The sequence below is a fragment of the Solanum lycopersicum genome, chromosome 1 (genome assembly GCF_036512215.1).
Source record: "Solanum lycopersicum chromosome 1, SLM_r2.1".
In the NCBI taxonomy this organism is placed as follows: Eukaryota; Viridiplantae; Streptophyta; class Magnoliopsida; order Solanales; family Solanaceae; genus Solanum; species Solanum lycopersicum.
Window position 1 is genome coordinate 68,917,151 of NC_090800.1, and position 16,810 is coordinate 68,933,960.

Here is a 16,810-nt window from a genome sequence, read left to right on the forward strand (position 1 = left end):
TTGGTATCAGAGCACTAGGTTAAATTCCGAGAATAATGAGTTCACATCAACCACATTGAGTAGTTTTCAACTCATTGTAGTTAAGTGCACCACTATCATAGATTAGAGACTGCATGATGCGTAGGAAAAATTTCCCTTCTTCTGATCTTATCGTGCTTTTCTTAATGTCTGAATTCTTGGTGTTATGAACGTGTCTAACATCAATCCTTGTTGTTTTCAGAGAATGAACACTTGGAGGACTAAGGGTGTGAGTAGAGAAGAAGCAGCAGCTAAGGGTAATGAGAATCCACCCTAAGCTTCAGCTGAAGGAGTGTCTATGTTGGTTAACCCTGCTGGGTTGACTGATGATGAGGTAAGGGCATCTCTATCCCAGATGTCATAGGGCATCACAATGCAGAATCATTCTATGACTTCCAAAGTCAACCGACAGGATATTCAGAGGGACAACCCACCGGTTCGCAACATGCCTGACAGACTGCGAGATTTCACGAGGATGAATCCTCCTATATTCATAGGTGCTAACACTTCAGAGGATCCTCAAACGTTTATAGACGAGGTACATAAGATCCTGGTGTCTATGGGGGCCTTTGATATTGAGAAGGTTGAGCTAGCTTCGTACCAACTCCAGGATGTTGCACACACTTGGTGCAAGATGTGGCAAGATAGTCGTGTCTTAGGTGGAGTGCCAATCACATGGGAGCTGTTCAAGACAGAATTTCTTAAGAGATTCCTCCCAGAGAGATGATGGATGCCAAGCTTGATGAGTTCATCAACCATAAACAAGTCTCTATGACGGTCAGGGAGTAATCCTTGAAGTTTGTTACGATATCAAGGTATGTTACTTCCCTTAATATTTAATAGCAAGAATGAGGAGAGTACTTAGCTTTGTTGTAATTATCCAGGTATGCTACTTCCTTGTTTTGGAACAGCAGGGATGAAATGAGCAGGTTTCTCATGGGAATCAATGGAGACATGGAGGTGGAGTGTCGGTCTGCGATGCTCTATGATAATATGGACCTTTCTGGGTTAATGGTGCATGTTCAGAAGGTAGAGAACAGCCCCAAGAGGAGAGGTATTTGTGATATTAGGAGGCCTAGGCCTCAAGATCTGGCAGGTCCTAGCCCTAGAGGTCATAAAAAATAATTTTAGTGTCCGTGAGCAGCCCAGATTCAAGAAGGGGCAATAGAGTTCTTGGAATTATAACCCTCACGAATACAACACCTAAAGGTGGCAGACCTGAAACCAAGAGGGGCAATGGAGGCGAGATGCAGCGTCCTAGGAAGAACTGTGTTAAGTGTGGCCGAGCTCACAATGGAGAGTGCAGACATGGCACTAATGCCCTCTTGGGTTGTGGTAAGAGTGGACACATGGTTAGAGACTGTCCACAGAATAGAGGTCAGGCTGGAGGTAATGAATGCTCAGCCAAGGCCTATCCCACATAGTGCAGCAGCAGCCGAGCCTCCAAAGAGGAACAAATTATATGCCCTAAAGGAAAGGGAGGAGCAGGAGATGTCCGCTGATATGGTCACAGGTATGCTACAAGTATTCACAACTTCTGTTTATGCTTTACTTGATCCAGGGTTTACACTTTCCGTTGGGCCTCTTTTGCTTGCCTTTACTTTTTAAATACTACCTGAAGTTCTCCATGATCCTATAGTGGTTAGTACGCCTTTAGGAGAAAATGTAAGAACTGATAGGGTATACAAGGATTGACCAACAGTTGTAAGTGGTAGATTATGTTTGCAAACTTGATTGAGTTACCCATGCATGATTTTGATATTATTCTTGGCATGGACTAGCTTCACAGTGCTTATGCTTTCTTATCTGTCATAGTAGAGTGGAGAGATTTTGCTTCCTTGATGAAGAATAGTTAGTCTGGGAGGGGTACAACTTGAGTCATCTTAATCCCTTTATTTCAAATCTTAAGGTTAATAAACTGATGTCCAAGGGTTTATTATGTTATCTTGTAAGTACTAATGATTTAAATCATGTCATTCATTCCATAGACTCAGCGCCCGTAGTGAATGAGATCCTATATGTATTTCTTGAAGATTTGTCTGGAGTCCCTCCTCTTCGAGAGATTGACTTTGGTATCGACTTCGAACCCGATACTAAACCAATATTAATTCCTCCTTATAGAATGGCTCAAGCATAACTCAAAGAATTGAAGCTGCAGTTCAAAGATCTCACTGATAAGGGTTTCATTAAGCTGAGCATATACCCTTGGAGAGCTCCAGTGTTGTTTTTTATGAAAAAAGATGGGACCCTTAGAATATGTTCGGTTATCGGCAGCTCAACAAAGTCACTATAAAGAATAAATATCCACTTCCCAGAATCGATTATTTGTTTGATCAGCTCCAAGGGTCTAGTTTCTTCTCTAATGTTGATATTCGTTCAGGGTATCATCATCTTAGGGTTAGGGATGGAGATGTCCCAAAAACAGTCTTTCGTACCCGTTATGGTCGTTATGAGTTCTTGGTTATGTCGTTTGGTCTCACGAATGCACCTGCTGCAATTATGGATCTCATGCACAGATTCTTCCGTGAATACCTTGACTGTTTCGTCATAGAATTCATTGATTACATTCTCATCCACTCTAAGATCAAGGAAGAGCATGAACAACATTTGAGACTAACCTTGCAGGTACTTAGACAATGTTGTATGCAAAATTCTGCAAGTATGAATTTTGGTTGAGATTAGTGACCTTCCTGGGCCATGTTGTGTCCGATCAAGGTGTAGAAGTGGACCCCAGGAAGACTGAAGCTGTTAAGAACTAGACTAAGCCACTTACTCCCACCGATATCCGTAGCTTTCTGGGATTGGGTGGTTACTACCGCATGTTTGTGTAAGGCTTTTCTTCCATTGCTGCCTCACTTAAAGCTTTGACGAAGAATAAATCTATGTTTGAATGGACGAAGACTTGTGAGAAGAGTTTCCAGGAGTTCCAAGAACAGACTCACTTCAGCCATGATACTTAGTCTCCCTAAGAGTGGCGAGAATTACACTGTTTATTGTGATGCATCTAGGGTTGGTTTTGAATGTGTTCTTATGCAGGCTGGTAGGGTGATAACCTATGCTTTCAGACAACTCAAGTATCATGAAAAGAATTATCCCGCTCATGACTTGGAGTTGACAGCTGTGGTGTTTGCATTGAAACTGTGGAGGCATTATCTTTATGGAGTGCATATGGATGTGTTAACATATCATTAAAGTCTCCATACGTGTTCACACAGAGGGAGTTGAATCTACATCAGCGTAAATGGTTGGAGCTGTTGAAGGATTATGACATGAATGTGCACTACCATCCAGTTAAGGCAAATGTTGTAGCTGATATTTTGAGCACATGAGCATGGGGAGTATAACCCACATTGAGGACGAGAAGAAGGAGTTGGGAAAAGAGGTAAATAGACTTGCAAGACTGGGGGTGCAGTTGGTTGACTCTACTAGTGGTGGTGTTTCAGTTCACCTTAGTTCTGAATCATCCTTGATAGTTGAATTCAAGAAGGGTCAGCATCTTTATCCTGTGTTGATGGAGCTGCAGGAGTCAGTGGTTAAAAAGGAATGAGTCTTTCGCTTTGGGGGATAATGGAATACTTAGATACCAGGACAGGTTGTGTGTACCAGGTGTGGATAATTTTGCGGACCAGGATTGTGGCAGAGGCCCATGGTACAGATATTCCATACATCCAGGTTCCACCAAAATGTATGATGATCTTTAGAAGATTTATTGGTAGGATGGTATGAAGAAGGACATCACAGAATATGTTTCTAAGTGTCCTAATTGTCTGCAGGTTAAGGCTTAGAATCTTAAGCCTGGTGCTCTGACTCAGATTATTAAGGTTCCGACTTGGAAGTGAGAGGCCATTAATATGGACTATCTAGTTGGTCTTCCGAGGACTAGGAGGCAGCATGACTCCATATGGGTTATTGTGGACATATTGACTATGTCTTCCCATTTATCCCTATGAAGTCTACTTACAGAGCCGAGGATTATGCGAGACTCTACATAAATGAGATTGTGAGATGGCATGGGATTTCTTTGTCGATCATTTCAGATAGAGGAGCTCAGATTTTTGGAGATCTTTCCATAAAAAGCTTGGGCACGCATGTAAATCTTAGCACTGCCTTTCATCCTCAGACTAATGGGCAGGCAGAGCGCACCATTCAGACATTGGAGGACATGTTCAGAGTGTGTGTGATTGACTTTAGAGTAAGTGGGATGACCATATCTTCCTTTGATAGATTTCTCGTATAATAATAGTTATCACTCCAGCATTGGGATGGCACTGTTTGAGGCATTGTATGGTAGGAGGTGTAGATCTCTAGTTGGGTGGTTTGAGGTTGGAGAGACATCCATTTTGGGTCCAGAGATCGTTGATGAGGCCTTGGATAAAGTTAGAGTTATTAGGGACAGGTTGGCTACTACTTACAGTCGACAGAAATCATATGTAGACAACAAAAAGTGGCCCTTAGAATTTAATGTTGGTGACCAGGCTTACTTGAAGATATCGCCTATGAAAGGGGTGATGAGATTTTGTAATAACGGGAAGCTGAGTCCGAGGTATGTGGGGCCATATGAGATTTTACAGTGTGTAGGTGAGGTGACCTATGAGTTAGCACTGCCTGCGGAGCTAGATTCTGTTCATCCAGTCTTTCATGTCTCTATGTTGAAGAAGTGCCTAGGTGATCCAACATCAATACTACCTGTTGAAGGTTTAGGGGTTGGTGAAGACTTGTCCTATGAGGAGGTACCTGTTGAGATCTTAGACAGACATGTCAAGTGGTTGAGGAACAAGGAGATTGCCACAGTGAAGGTATTGTGGAGAAATCATCTTGTTAAGGGTGCTACGTGGGATGCTGAGGCCGACATGAGATCCCGCTATTTTCATCTTTTAGGCTCTTAAGATTAGACTTCCCACTCTTAAGCCTATGTCTCCTGATCTCTTCATATTTGTTGTTATTGGTTGATTGTGCATAGCGATTATGTTACGATCTAATTGGCATTATGATGTGTCATGGTAGGGTCACTCGGGGACGAATGTTCCTAAGGGGGGATAATGTAACAATCCTAAAAAAATTGAATAGATAAATACTTAAGGTGATTAAATTATAATTTAAAAATCTGAAATTTTAAGGATATAATGGTCCTTTTACGGATTAATTAAAATAAATAAAATTTGTATTAATTTAATTAAATCCAATGTTGACTAAGTCTTGAATTAAAACTCCTAAACCTATGCCAACACTCTCCTAATCATGTTTATCACCTCTCCACGTTCAAAAAAAAACTCTCTTGTTCTCTTTACCAATTAACGTGAAGAAATATAAACTTTGGAAAAAAAGATTCTTCACACCTGAAGAACTCATTAAAAAGTCTAAGGAAGAAAGTTAATCAAAAACGTTAAGGCAAGGGAGATTTCCGTCGAGTTGTTGGTGGAACCTTAGGGGAATTTGGCATGGTTTTAAAGACAAGTTTAGGCAGCAACTTAAAGCTTGAACAAAGTCAAAAAGTATGGGTTTTTTCTCCTTGAATTCTTTCTCCAAGAGTATTTTCCTTTAAATGATTCTCAAGTCTTGAAAACTAAGGTTGTGCCCCTTTGTATGTCCTTGTCATTAGCTCCCAAACGAATTCGTAGGATGGGTATGCTGTGCTGCTAGATTTTTGCATGAATGGTGTATTTATATTAATTGTGAACATGTTTTATGTGAGGGAAATTATGAAAACGATATTCAAAGTGTAACAAAAAAAATTAGTGTTGTGTGTGCATTGTGGGTAATGGCTTTAGCCACTATTTTGTGGTCAAATGTTCATGTGTTTTTGGTGTATATTATGTGTGTAATGTGGTGTTCATTTTAATGAAAAATGTTGGGTTGGATACAACTCTTTTAGCTAAGTAAACTCATGAAAGAGATGACGAAAAATGAGTGATGAACAAAAAAAATTCCAGATTTCATACTCTCCCATAAGGCTAAATTCTGAGTTTTAAAAAAAGGAAATAAATAAGTGAGGTCAATGGGAATTGAACCCAAGACCTCACATGTTGAGAAGGATGAAAAAAAAAGGGGATAAGGGGAATTGAACCCCTTAGCTGCTGCTTATCGTGAGGGAGAAAAGAAAAAAGGGAAAAGAAAAGTTGTTGGGGGGAATCGAACCCCTGACCACTGCTTTTCGTGCGAAAGGAAAAAATGGGGTTGGGGGAATCAAATTTGCAACCTATGGGGAGGAGAAGGAGAAAAATCAAGTAAACAAATGAATGGGAGGCATGGGGTTCAAACCCACGACCTCCCAGTACGCACGAAGAAGAGGAAAAAAGGGGGGGGGATTCGAGGCGTGGGGATCGAACCCACGACCTCAGCGATGAAGGAGGAGGCTAAAAAAATAAAAAAAAATAAAGTGAGGCCTTGGGGATTCAATCCCACAACCTCACTGCCACTCGTTTTTTTTTTTTAAAAAAAAGAATGAAGATAGAGGGGCTGTGGGAGTTTGAACGCACGACGTCACACCCCTCCATAGCGAAATTAAAAGAAAATAAGGGGTCTGTGGGGGTTCGAACCTACAACCTCCCTATTGTAGAGAATTTAATTCTAAAAATCAAAGGGGTTGTGGGGGCTCGAACCCCCAACCCTCCGGTAAACTAAGAGTAAAATTAAAATAGAAAATTAACTCTTTCATGTAAATGTTGAAATTTAATTTTGAATTCTAATTAAAATAGAATATTAATTCTTTAATGTGACTTTTGGGATTTAATTAAGAATTCTAATTAAAATTGAAAATTAAATCTTTCATGTAAATGTTGAGATTTAATTTAGAATTCTAATTAAAATTGAAAATTTATTCTTCCATGTAAATGTTGAGATTTAATTTGTAATTTAATTAAAATAGAAAATTAATTCTTTCATGAAAATGTTGAGATTTAATTTAGAACTCTAATTAAAATAGAAATTTAATCCTTTCATGTAAATGTTGAGATTTAATTTAGAATTGTAATTAAAATAGAAAATTAATCATTTCATATAAATGTTGAGATTTAATTTAGAGTTCTAATGATATGAATATTAGAAAAAAAATCAATGAAAAATATAAATGATATCCAAGTGATTAAAGAACTGGGTTCCCCTGCCCAAACTTCCGTATGGATACATAATTCATACATGAGTGAAATATTCAAGAATAATTCCATCTACTTAGATAAAAAATAAAGATCTTGTCATATATACAAGGTCTATAAGTCTTGTAATGCATAATCTTAGGAAAGTAAGAATCACTTAGTAAACTATTAATGAAGCCTCATGGCTTGTATGTACAGACCCATAAGTCTAACATACGTTCAAAAATTAAGTGAAACAAAGATGTACATAATGAAATGATGAACCTTAGGAGGGTTAAGTACTAGTGTAAGATACACTAAATGGACAAGTGCATTGGCATATGATGAGATGAACTATGAAATGAAGAAATGAACGTTCACCTAATAAGAGGTGAGTAACTATGAAAAGCAAAGGTGCTAATAATGAAGAATGTGGTGACAATAATGATGTGAGGCAAATATATATGATGAGAGAAATCTCAAAAGTGAGTCTAAGTAAATGTTACCAATACATATTCACCAATGAGAGTGTAAGATAATGAAGAAACGAGTCTCTACGAACACTCTAATGAAAATATTGAGTTTAAAACACTTAATACTAATATTGAGATGAGAAATAATCTAATGAGCTATTTTGTCCTAATACAAGAAGCCATCTTCCATGATGTATGAGTTTAATGTAATGGAAATTTATACTGAGCACCGATAGGCTATCTATGAGTGTTGATGCCTTCTTTCGGGAAGGGCGAAGGTTCACGTAACTCTCATGAGATGAGACTGTCCGGCTTTCCAGGTATGGGTCTCGATACATCTCCTAATCTTTGAACACATACTGCCAATATAGAGATCTAGCGGGGTTAAATTCCCATATACGCTTGCATGTTATTGAGTCACTTTGGTCGGTGATTCCACCTCTTTTTGGTGTGGGAGAGACATGTATTTCCTGATGCTCACATGATCTATGTCGGTTAAAGTTAAAGTTCCCAATGAATAAATGTGGCCAGCTTCAAATGGTCATATAAAGAGATGAATGATACCGAATGTGTTAGGATATGATAATCAGGAGGTGAACTAGATTCAGGTAATGACATTAGGTTATTCCTGATCATTGCAGAGCAAACCTGATGAAAGTCTTAAACTACATCCTAGGTATAGCTAGTGTTCACACTGGCCTATGAATGAAATGAAATGAATTAGGTATCAGTGAATAAAGCAGACTCTGCGTTTGCTAATGAAGACTCCCTAGTTGACGTATCATACTTTAAACCTCATTTTGGAAAGTCTTAATGTCAAGTCCATGATAACAAGATCTCATGGCATATGAATGAATAATATAAAAGAAGTTATGTGTTATATGTTATGTGCTATGATATGTGCTATATGAAGATGTTATGTGTTGTGTGCAATACGAAAATCACAATGATGCATGTTACTCACATGGCATAACTTTCCCAATCTTAATTTGGCAAGTCTACTGACTTGACTTCCAAAAATCATGTCGTTAGGAAAGAACTATTCTTTCTCATGCATGTCCTTGGTGTTTTCTTGCATATACCCATACTTAGTACAAGTGTGCACTAATTCCATACAAACATCTACTTTTAGGTTCAAGTATAGGTGGGCGGTAGAGCTACAGGTTCGTTGTTGCATCTATTTGGACGTCAGCATTCATCAAGAGTTTTGTAGGTCCTCATGCTTTCGAGGATGCTACTGTTTTACATTCTAGCGTAGTTTTAGAGTTTAGCTAGTGGAGCATGTTCCACTAGTGTTTCTTTCTTGTTTTGGTTATGACTTTGTATTGGTGCTATTTTGGCCGTTATACAATTAATACATAACGAATTATTTCTTTTAGTTGCTTATCTCTTTAATGTTAGATGGTTTATGATGAACGATTATGAAATCTTAAGAATGTCTAGCAAGTATGTTTAAAGAATCAAAAGTTTAAAATTTTCTGCTAAAATTAACTTATGTAAAGTAAGGATAAAGTAAGTAGGCTTGTTTGTGACCTCTGAGATGTCAACGACGCTCATCTGGGGTCTAGATTTCAGTTGTGAAAAGACCTTTCTGTATTATATCAATATATCAAACCACACAACAGCCCATGATCCTAATATTAAACTAGGGCTTTTACCACCATTATTCAGAAGACTAAAATCCTTTCCAAATTATAATTAACGAGGATTTTAAGTCGTAGGAACCAAATACGTATTAGGAGGGTAATCAACTTATCTTTAGCGAGAGAAAGTGTTAAAGTCTAATAAGAAATGTCTTGGATCTTTGCTTAGCTCTCAAAAATGAATTTTTTCATAAAATAACGATTTTGGATGTTTTATTGATTAATTCGCGACTAGCCCACCAAAGTGGGCCCTATACCACCACACCGGCCCAAACCTGGTGATATTAATCCCTCCTCAGATTCTTGGAATAAGACAGAACCTCACAATTTAAGTTCCAAGATATCATTTCGCAACACACCTTCAAACTAATTTCTAAAACTATCCTTTCACGCCAAGATAAATTTCGGAAATTTTACTCACCCAAATTTTATTATGTAAAGCCAGAAAGTCTCCTTAACACCTTAGATATGCACTCACGTGATTAAACTCACAATTAAATCTCTCTTCCATTACCATATTGCCCTAAACCTCACCAGAATCACATTTCGTCAAAGTCTATCCTAGGCTAGAAATTTCTAAGATAATACTCAAAAGTTTTCAAGCACATGTTTCTTCCCCCATTGACTTTTCCATAACGACAGGAACGGGTCGTGACACATATAAGAAATAGAATGACCTCTAGTCATAGAATACCCCACCCCCTTCCATTCTAATTATTCATCCAATAAGTCTAAGACACACAAGTATTTTATCATGCAAAATTGTGTTGCCCTACATTAAAATGGACAATCTAGTTTTCGTAAATAATGTTATTGGTATCAACCATTGATGTTTAATTAATAACTCAAAAAGACCATTTTACGTAAGTACATGAGCTACAACATATTCAATTTTTATCTATTTAATAGGGAATAATCTTTTAAAACATGGGATGAAAGCTTCCAGTGTTATCAAGGCAAAAAAAAGTATATCTTATTACCACACTATACTTATAATCTTCATATTTATCCCAATAATTTTTCAAGAGACGAATTGTGATATGACAATAGCCATAACTGTGACCATCTAGAAGAAGCACCTATTAAGATCATAAAGTGCTTAAACGATCCACAATGTGGATGAATAAGTCCACAAATAACAGAATGTATACATTATAAAAATGTAGGGGGGCTCAATTACAACTTTTATTGGTAAAATTCTCAATTACAACTCTTTCCGTTATGAGTGTTCAATTGATTTTCTTATAATCTATCTGAATATTATAAATTAATGTTGTCACACACAATAATTCAAAGCTATAAAAGTATTGGGATTAGTAAATATTTAATTTAATATAAAATGTGCATCAATTGTACTAATATTTGTACATTACAAGCTAAAGGCTAAAGAAGGGAACTTATATATAACAAATGTTTTCTCATAGAAATTCTTGGTAATACAAAAATATCACGATTTATTTCTTCCATTTTCTTGATATGATAATAAATTTTATGAATATCGTTAAAAAATAATAAGTTTCTCCGAAACATTGGAGAAAATATAATATTATTTATGATGCCTTTATCTCTCCTAGGAAAAAATAAAATGTTTTTTTCTGAAGCCCTCTATCATATTAGTAAAATATCAAAAATTATTGTACGCTGATAATTTGTTATTAAAGAATAAGAGGAAGAAGAGGAGGAAGAAGTTGAATCAATATTTAAGCAAATTTTATTATCTTTTATTGTGCTAATATGAGCAATACTATTAGGACAAAAATAGTATAATAAGCTTTTTGAAATCAAATTCATAGTCTTAAAAATGGTAAAATCGAACTTTAAATATAATTTACGTTACATTGTCTGAATTAAACAGTTTTCTTAAATAACCAAAGAAAAATAACTTTCAAAAATATTTAGTTTAATAACTAATATAATAATAATTTTTCTAAGAAAGATTTTCATTGTGTGCCTCAGGAACGAGCTCAAAATCCCAAAGGTAAAGAAAAGATTGTATTGGAGGACTTAATGTAGCATCTCCTGAGTTGACAAGTATTGCATCATCTCCTAAGTTCACTTGTTGATGCCCATATAAATCTTCATTTCCTCTTTTTCTCTTTTTTTCTGTCCATAAAAAGATTACAAAATAATAAAAATCAACAAATGCAAAGATAATGAGCGTGAAAACAACAACAACAATACAAATATATGTATATAGTAACTAGCTTACCAATGTTTGAAGGGATGTCACGTTGAGATAAGTACTTAGCTTCTCCTCGATTCTTAATGTATACCCCATCATAAGATTTAGTACATGTTCCAACTACATAATTTTTTATCAATTTTTTACCGCGCACAAGTTGTTTACGCCTTGGTGTCGCCTGCAAATTAAATTATTAATTATAGTGTAGAAAAGAGTCAATCTCATTATGTATTCTAATATAATAGTTTTGAGCTAACCTGAAATGTTTCTTCATTTTCTCTTGATTTCTTTGCTATTTCAGGAACTTCCCCATATACAATAAATTTATACACTTCTATCAAAGATCGAAACTTTTTTTTTGTCTCCAAATGAAGGTAGACCTATTTATCAATAATTATTAAATTCTTATCACAAACTCATCAAACAAAATATAGTTAATCATTTTTGTTTGTAGGGAAACATGTTGATTATTCAAAAGGAAACTTACATAATCTATTATTAAGCCACTTGGACGAGAAATATTATTGATGATCCAATTTTGCCTTCTTTGTTCAAATGTATGAGTATGCATGTAGTGCATATTTTTTGGTACAATCTCATTCTGCCACCAAAAGAACATGTATAGAATTAAAAAATTTCCAATATCATTCTCAAAAGATAATTATCTATACAAAGTGGGGAGTATCAACATTTTGTGATAAGTGGTACACAAGATATTGGAGCATCAGTATTCAATATTCTAAAAGATCAACACAATACGATGAAGTGTGTTTCTTCTACTTCTATCTAAAAGGATAGCTCACACCTAGTTATAATTGTTTCTAACCTATTTGTACAGTAAACTTTGAATGAAACAGTAGAATTCTCTTACTAGACGATCTTTATAAGTATTTTATATGTATATACCCAACACACACACACTTCTTTGGACTAATTTTTGGTTGTTCTAAGGGTTTATCAGAAACAACAACTCTACCTCAAAGGTAATGATAAGGTTTATGTGCATTTTATTCTTTGCATATCCCATTTCGTCGGATTACACTAGGTTTGTTGTTTATTATTGTTATTAGTAGTATTACTATTACTATTCACATGAAGTATTTCAATAGAGTTGTGCTACAGATCACATCTTTAAACTTTTGAGAAGAACATTTTTCTTGTTATAAAAAAAAATAAGATTAAAATTTTGTGTATGTATTAATCAGAATATTATCATACATGTATTAAAAGGAAAAAACAAACAACTTATAATTGGGTGAACTTTTGCAAAGCGAACCTGAAAAATATCTGTGTTAGCTTTTTTGAGTGCAATAAAAGATATCGGAACGTCAATTAATGTTGCATCCTCATCACCATCAACTTGGTACTGCTTATCCATATTCTATTCAAAAGTATGAAAAAAAATAATTAGATATTTTTTAAAATGAATAACTGTGTGGAGTAATTGAGAGGAAGTTCAAAAAAAATTGATCGCTTGGTAGGAATTACATACACAAACGCGTGCGCATACACATCCACACGAACACACAAACACAAGTTATATATATATATATACACACAAACACACTTCTTTGGAGAATTTCTTTTTGGAGCTAAGGGTTTATAAAAAATAAGTACTCTACCTCAAAGGTGCTAATAAGGATTGTGTACACTTTATTCTTCTCATACCTCATTTCATAAAATTACACTAGGTTTCTTATCGTTTATATTATTATTATAGGCATTACATATTTAAATATATTTGTCATACAGATCATATGTTTTAACTTTATCGAAGAACATTTTCTTCTTTCAAAAAGAAATTAACATTAAATTTTTGTTTAGGAATTCTTCAAAATATTGTTGTATATGGATTAAAAGAAACAAAAACAAGCAACTTATCATTAGAGAAACTTTTTCAAAGAGAACCTGCGAAAATTCGATTCTTGCTTTTTCCAGTGCAATAAAAGATATCGAAACGTCCATTAATGTTGCATCCTCATCACCATTAACTTGGTTCTGCTTATCCATTTTCTAATTGAAAGTATGAAAAAATAGTTAGATATTTTGGAAAATGATAAATTTTGTGGAGTAATGGATTAGAAGACTTTCAAAAAAATCAAAATTTCTCGCTTGCTAGGAATTTAAATACACGTAGGCGCACACACAAAGACACACACAGACACAAATTTTATATCAATATATATATATATATATATATATATATTGATATAGTATGCATTTTGAAACAAGATCAATGATGGTTGTGCTTATGCATCTATTCAGATTCAATAAATAATTTTATGTGCTATGAAAGTTTTATCCTAAATTAGAATTTTATTCTATAAAAATTAATATTTTTTTGAAAACTAAATTAAAAAGATTCTATTTCTAAGGAAAATGTTAACTCGAGAGATATACAATTATAAACAGACTTATATTTTAGCATTCAAATCTTATTAGATAATCATAATATAGAGATGTTTATTCAAAGATTCATAAAAAAATTATCATTTATTTATCCCTTCAAACTTTGATGTCTTAGATATAATCATAAAAATTAAATGAGACGTCAAACATGTTAGAGAACTTCTAATACTACTACTAGTTCTATTATCTATATGTATTTAAATCACTACTTTTTTTTTTATTATTATTTATGTCACTATAGGCCAATTCGTTTAGTTCAAATACAGAAATGAGGGTTCACATAGCCTATTTTATTTTAATTTTTATTGAGATATAGTTAAAGTTGTCGTTGTTGTTATGCGACTTAGATTTTTTGCTAGAGGATTTTTTTGTCATTCTTCCATAAGATAACTAATATTTAAATATTTATTACCAAACAAATCAAAAAGGATTTGTGTACATTTTTTACTAGAAAAACAAAAAGTAAAAACCTTATAATAAGTATATTAAAGAGTAAAGGATTTTTTAAAGCTTACCAATGACACACCAGTTTGTGGGGCAATCGAAGATAGAGGAACTGCCATTATTGCATCTATACGATCAACTTTGTGATGCTTATCCATTTTCTAGAAGAAAATATGAAATAAAAAAGTTATGACCGAATAAATCAAAACATTTATGTTCATCTCTTAATTGAAAAAAAACTTAACACCTTATAATAAGTATGTTAAACAATCGAGAAAATTTTTCAAAGCTTACCAATGAGACACCACCATGTGGTGCAATAGAAGATATGGGGATAGCCATTATTGCATTTCTGCGAGCATTTTCATGGTGCCTATCCATTCTCTAGTAGAAAATATGAAATTAATCAAAGTTGTAATAAAATATCAAAGATAAAGAAATACTTGTTTTTCCATAAGTCTTATGATTTTAAATACAAGTGCAATGATTTTCATGAGAAACTCAAACTTCTTAGAAACTTTTCTAGCATCTTCACATTAATTTTGTTTTTATTCTTGTACAGAAATTATAGTTTCAATGGTCACACAAACTAATTTATATTTTAATATATTTATTTATAACATAGTTTTAGGAGAGCAATAATAGTAAGTCAAGTGCTCTATGTTAATTCAAAGTTTGTTCAATTTTCATCAAAATTTACCATGTTTAGTTAGTAGGCATTTAGATGAAAATTGGGTAAGTGATTTCATCTCGTGATTTAAATTATGAGATGAAATCTCAAATTCTCCAAAAAAACTTGATTTGATAATTTCATATTACGATTTCCGATTTTTCGAATACCAACAATGACCCACAAAATTATATTTCATATATAAATAATAATGATACAACTAAAGAATTTTTTTCAAGGATACGCAAGGACTAATGAAATATATACAAAAAGTGAACATGATGATATATTTACTAATTCTATTAACAACGGTCAATTTTATTAAAGAGTAAATAAATTAAAGTTAACTACAGCTCATTTTTAATATTATCTTTTCATTAAACAAAATAAACTTTGAACAATAAATATTGTATTTTTTAAAAATAACTTTTTTATATTGTATTGTTCTTTTAAGTTTTGTCCAGAGGTTTGTTTTATGTGATATGATTGTAAATATAAAAAATTGGGATACATTTGATAGTTTTCATAACTTATGGGAGTATTATATTATATGCCAAAAATACAATTTAAAAAACAAAATTGCAAGTAGAGACACAGCTTGAACTTGATTTCATATTATCATTTTATCTCACATGGTTGTCAATTAATCTATTATTTATTGTATGGATATGAAGAGTTCAAAAGACTTCCATATGTGGTGAGTCTAATTAAAGATATATGTTTTATTTCCTTCATTACCACACGGACCGAGGTCATATTATACTAATTTTCTAGGTAATGTATGGTTTGAATTTGAAAAAAAAAATATTTCTATATATTTAATACTTGAAAACAAATTCACTCTGAAAAATAAAAACATTCTTCACGCACCATAGGCATCAATTCTATAATAACTGTTTACTGTGTTATGAATCTTTTCTTGGTATATTTTAGAATACTCATAATCCCTTTTGGTTTAGAAAACCTTTTGACCTAATAGATTTCGAACTTAATATATTTTCCTTCTTGGATTTGGAGAACTTTTTCCTTATAAGTCCGGGACAACTGAAATATATATATATAGAGACAGAGATATAGTTGGGGATTATAAAAGCATGGTACATGACACAATGTATTTCAATTGGCTTGAGAAAATTGTACGGAAAACACATCTTCTTTTATTTCATAGTGGAGAACTCCCTTTCTTTCTTCTTAGAGGATTAGGCCTTGTTGAACTTCATTAAATCCTTATATTATTTTTTGTTCTCTATTATTTGTTTGTGTTGTGTGCTAGTTAGTCCTCTATATTCTCACAAAAATAAATAATGTTATATGGATTAAAATTATCTTGAAAAACTTATCATTCATTACATTAATTTAGGGCCTAACTAAGAAATGACACAATAGTAAAATAGAACTTAAGCTTATTAAATAACGTTTAAAAGTATTATTTAAAATATTATTACTCATATACTTGACGAGTCCTCAAATTAGACTCAACTATGGTCTTATTTAATGCAAATAGTATCCTCGATTGATTATTTTATCTCGATATCTTATAAAACACCTAAGTTTCACGTATTTGTGGATTATCTAGAAGCGTGGACACTTAAGCTCAAAATGAAAGAAAAATGGAGAAAAAGAGTTGAAGATGCAAAGGTGTGCATCGCCAAGCACACTTGGTGATCCGTCGAATAGCAAAGTTTCGACTTATGTTACAGCAAGTGAGACATAAATTGGAACTTCGCTGATCAGATCGGCGAAATATAAGATTATCGCCTACCGATAAAGATCACAAGGACAATGAAGGCGTCATGCAACTGGTGACAAACTGAACAAAGGGTGATTCGCTGAATCATTCGACGAATCACGACTAACTATGCTGAAAAGATTCGCTAGCAAAATTTTGAAGTCTCTAAATA

At 33.9% G+C, this 16,810-nt stretch overlaps 1 protein-coding gene across 3 annotated transcripts in view; it reads right to left on the reverse strand.

The window, feature by feature from the left end:
* Positions 1 to 10,959: 10,959 nt before the first annotated feature.
* LOC104647591 (uncharacterized) overlaps positions 10,960 to 16,810 on the reverse strand; it is a 37,361-nt gene continuing 31,510 nt past the window's right edge. For 2 of the 3 annotated variants that reach the window (XM_010323208.3, XM_010323212.3), the window contains 8 exons: positions 14,534 to 14,623; positions 14,311 to 14,400; positions 13,295 to 13,399; positions 12,663 to 12,767; positions 11,874 to 11,987; positions 11,644 to 11,766; positions 11,414 to 11,564; positions 10,960 to 11,307 (listed from right to left, as the gene is read on the reverse strand). In XM_010323208.3, the coding sequence (XP_010321510.1) occupies positions 11,132 to 11,307; positions 11,414 to 11,564; positions 11,644 to 11,766; positions 11,874 to 11,987; positions 12,663 to 12,767; positions 13,295 to 13,399; positions 14,311 to 14,400; positions 14,534 to 14,623 (954 nt within the window). In that variant the 3' untranslated portion in view covers positions 10,960 to 11,131. The remainder of the gene's footprint in view (positions 11,308 to 11,413; positions 11,565 to 11,643; positions 11,767 to 11,873; positions 11,988 to 12,662; positions 12,768 to 13,294; positions 13,400 to 14,310; positions 14,401 to 14,533; positions 14,624 to 16,810) is intronic. The other variant, XM_026028996.2, reaches the window with a different exon arrangement.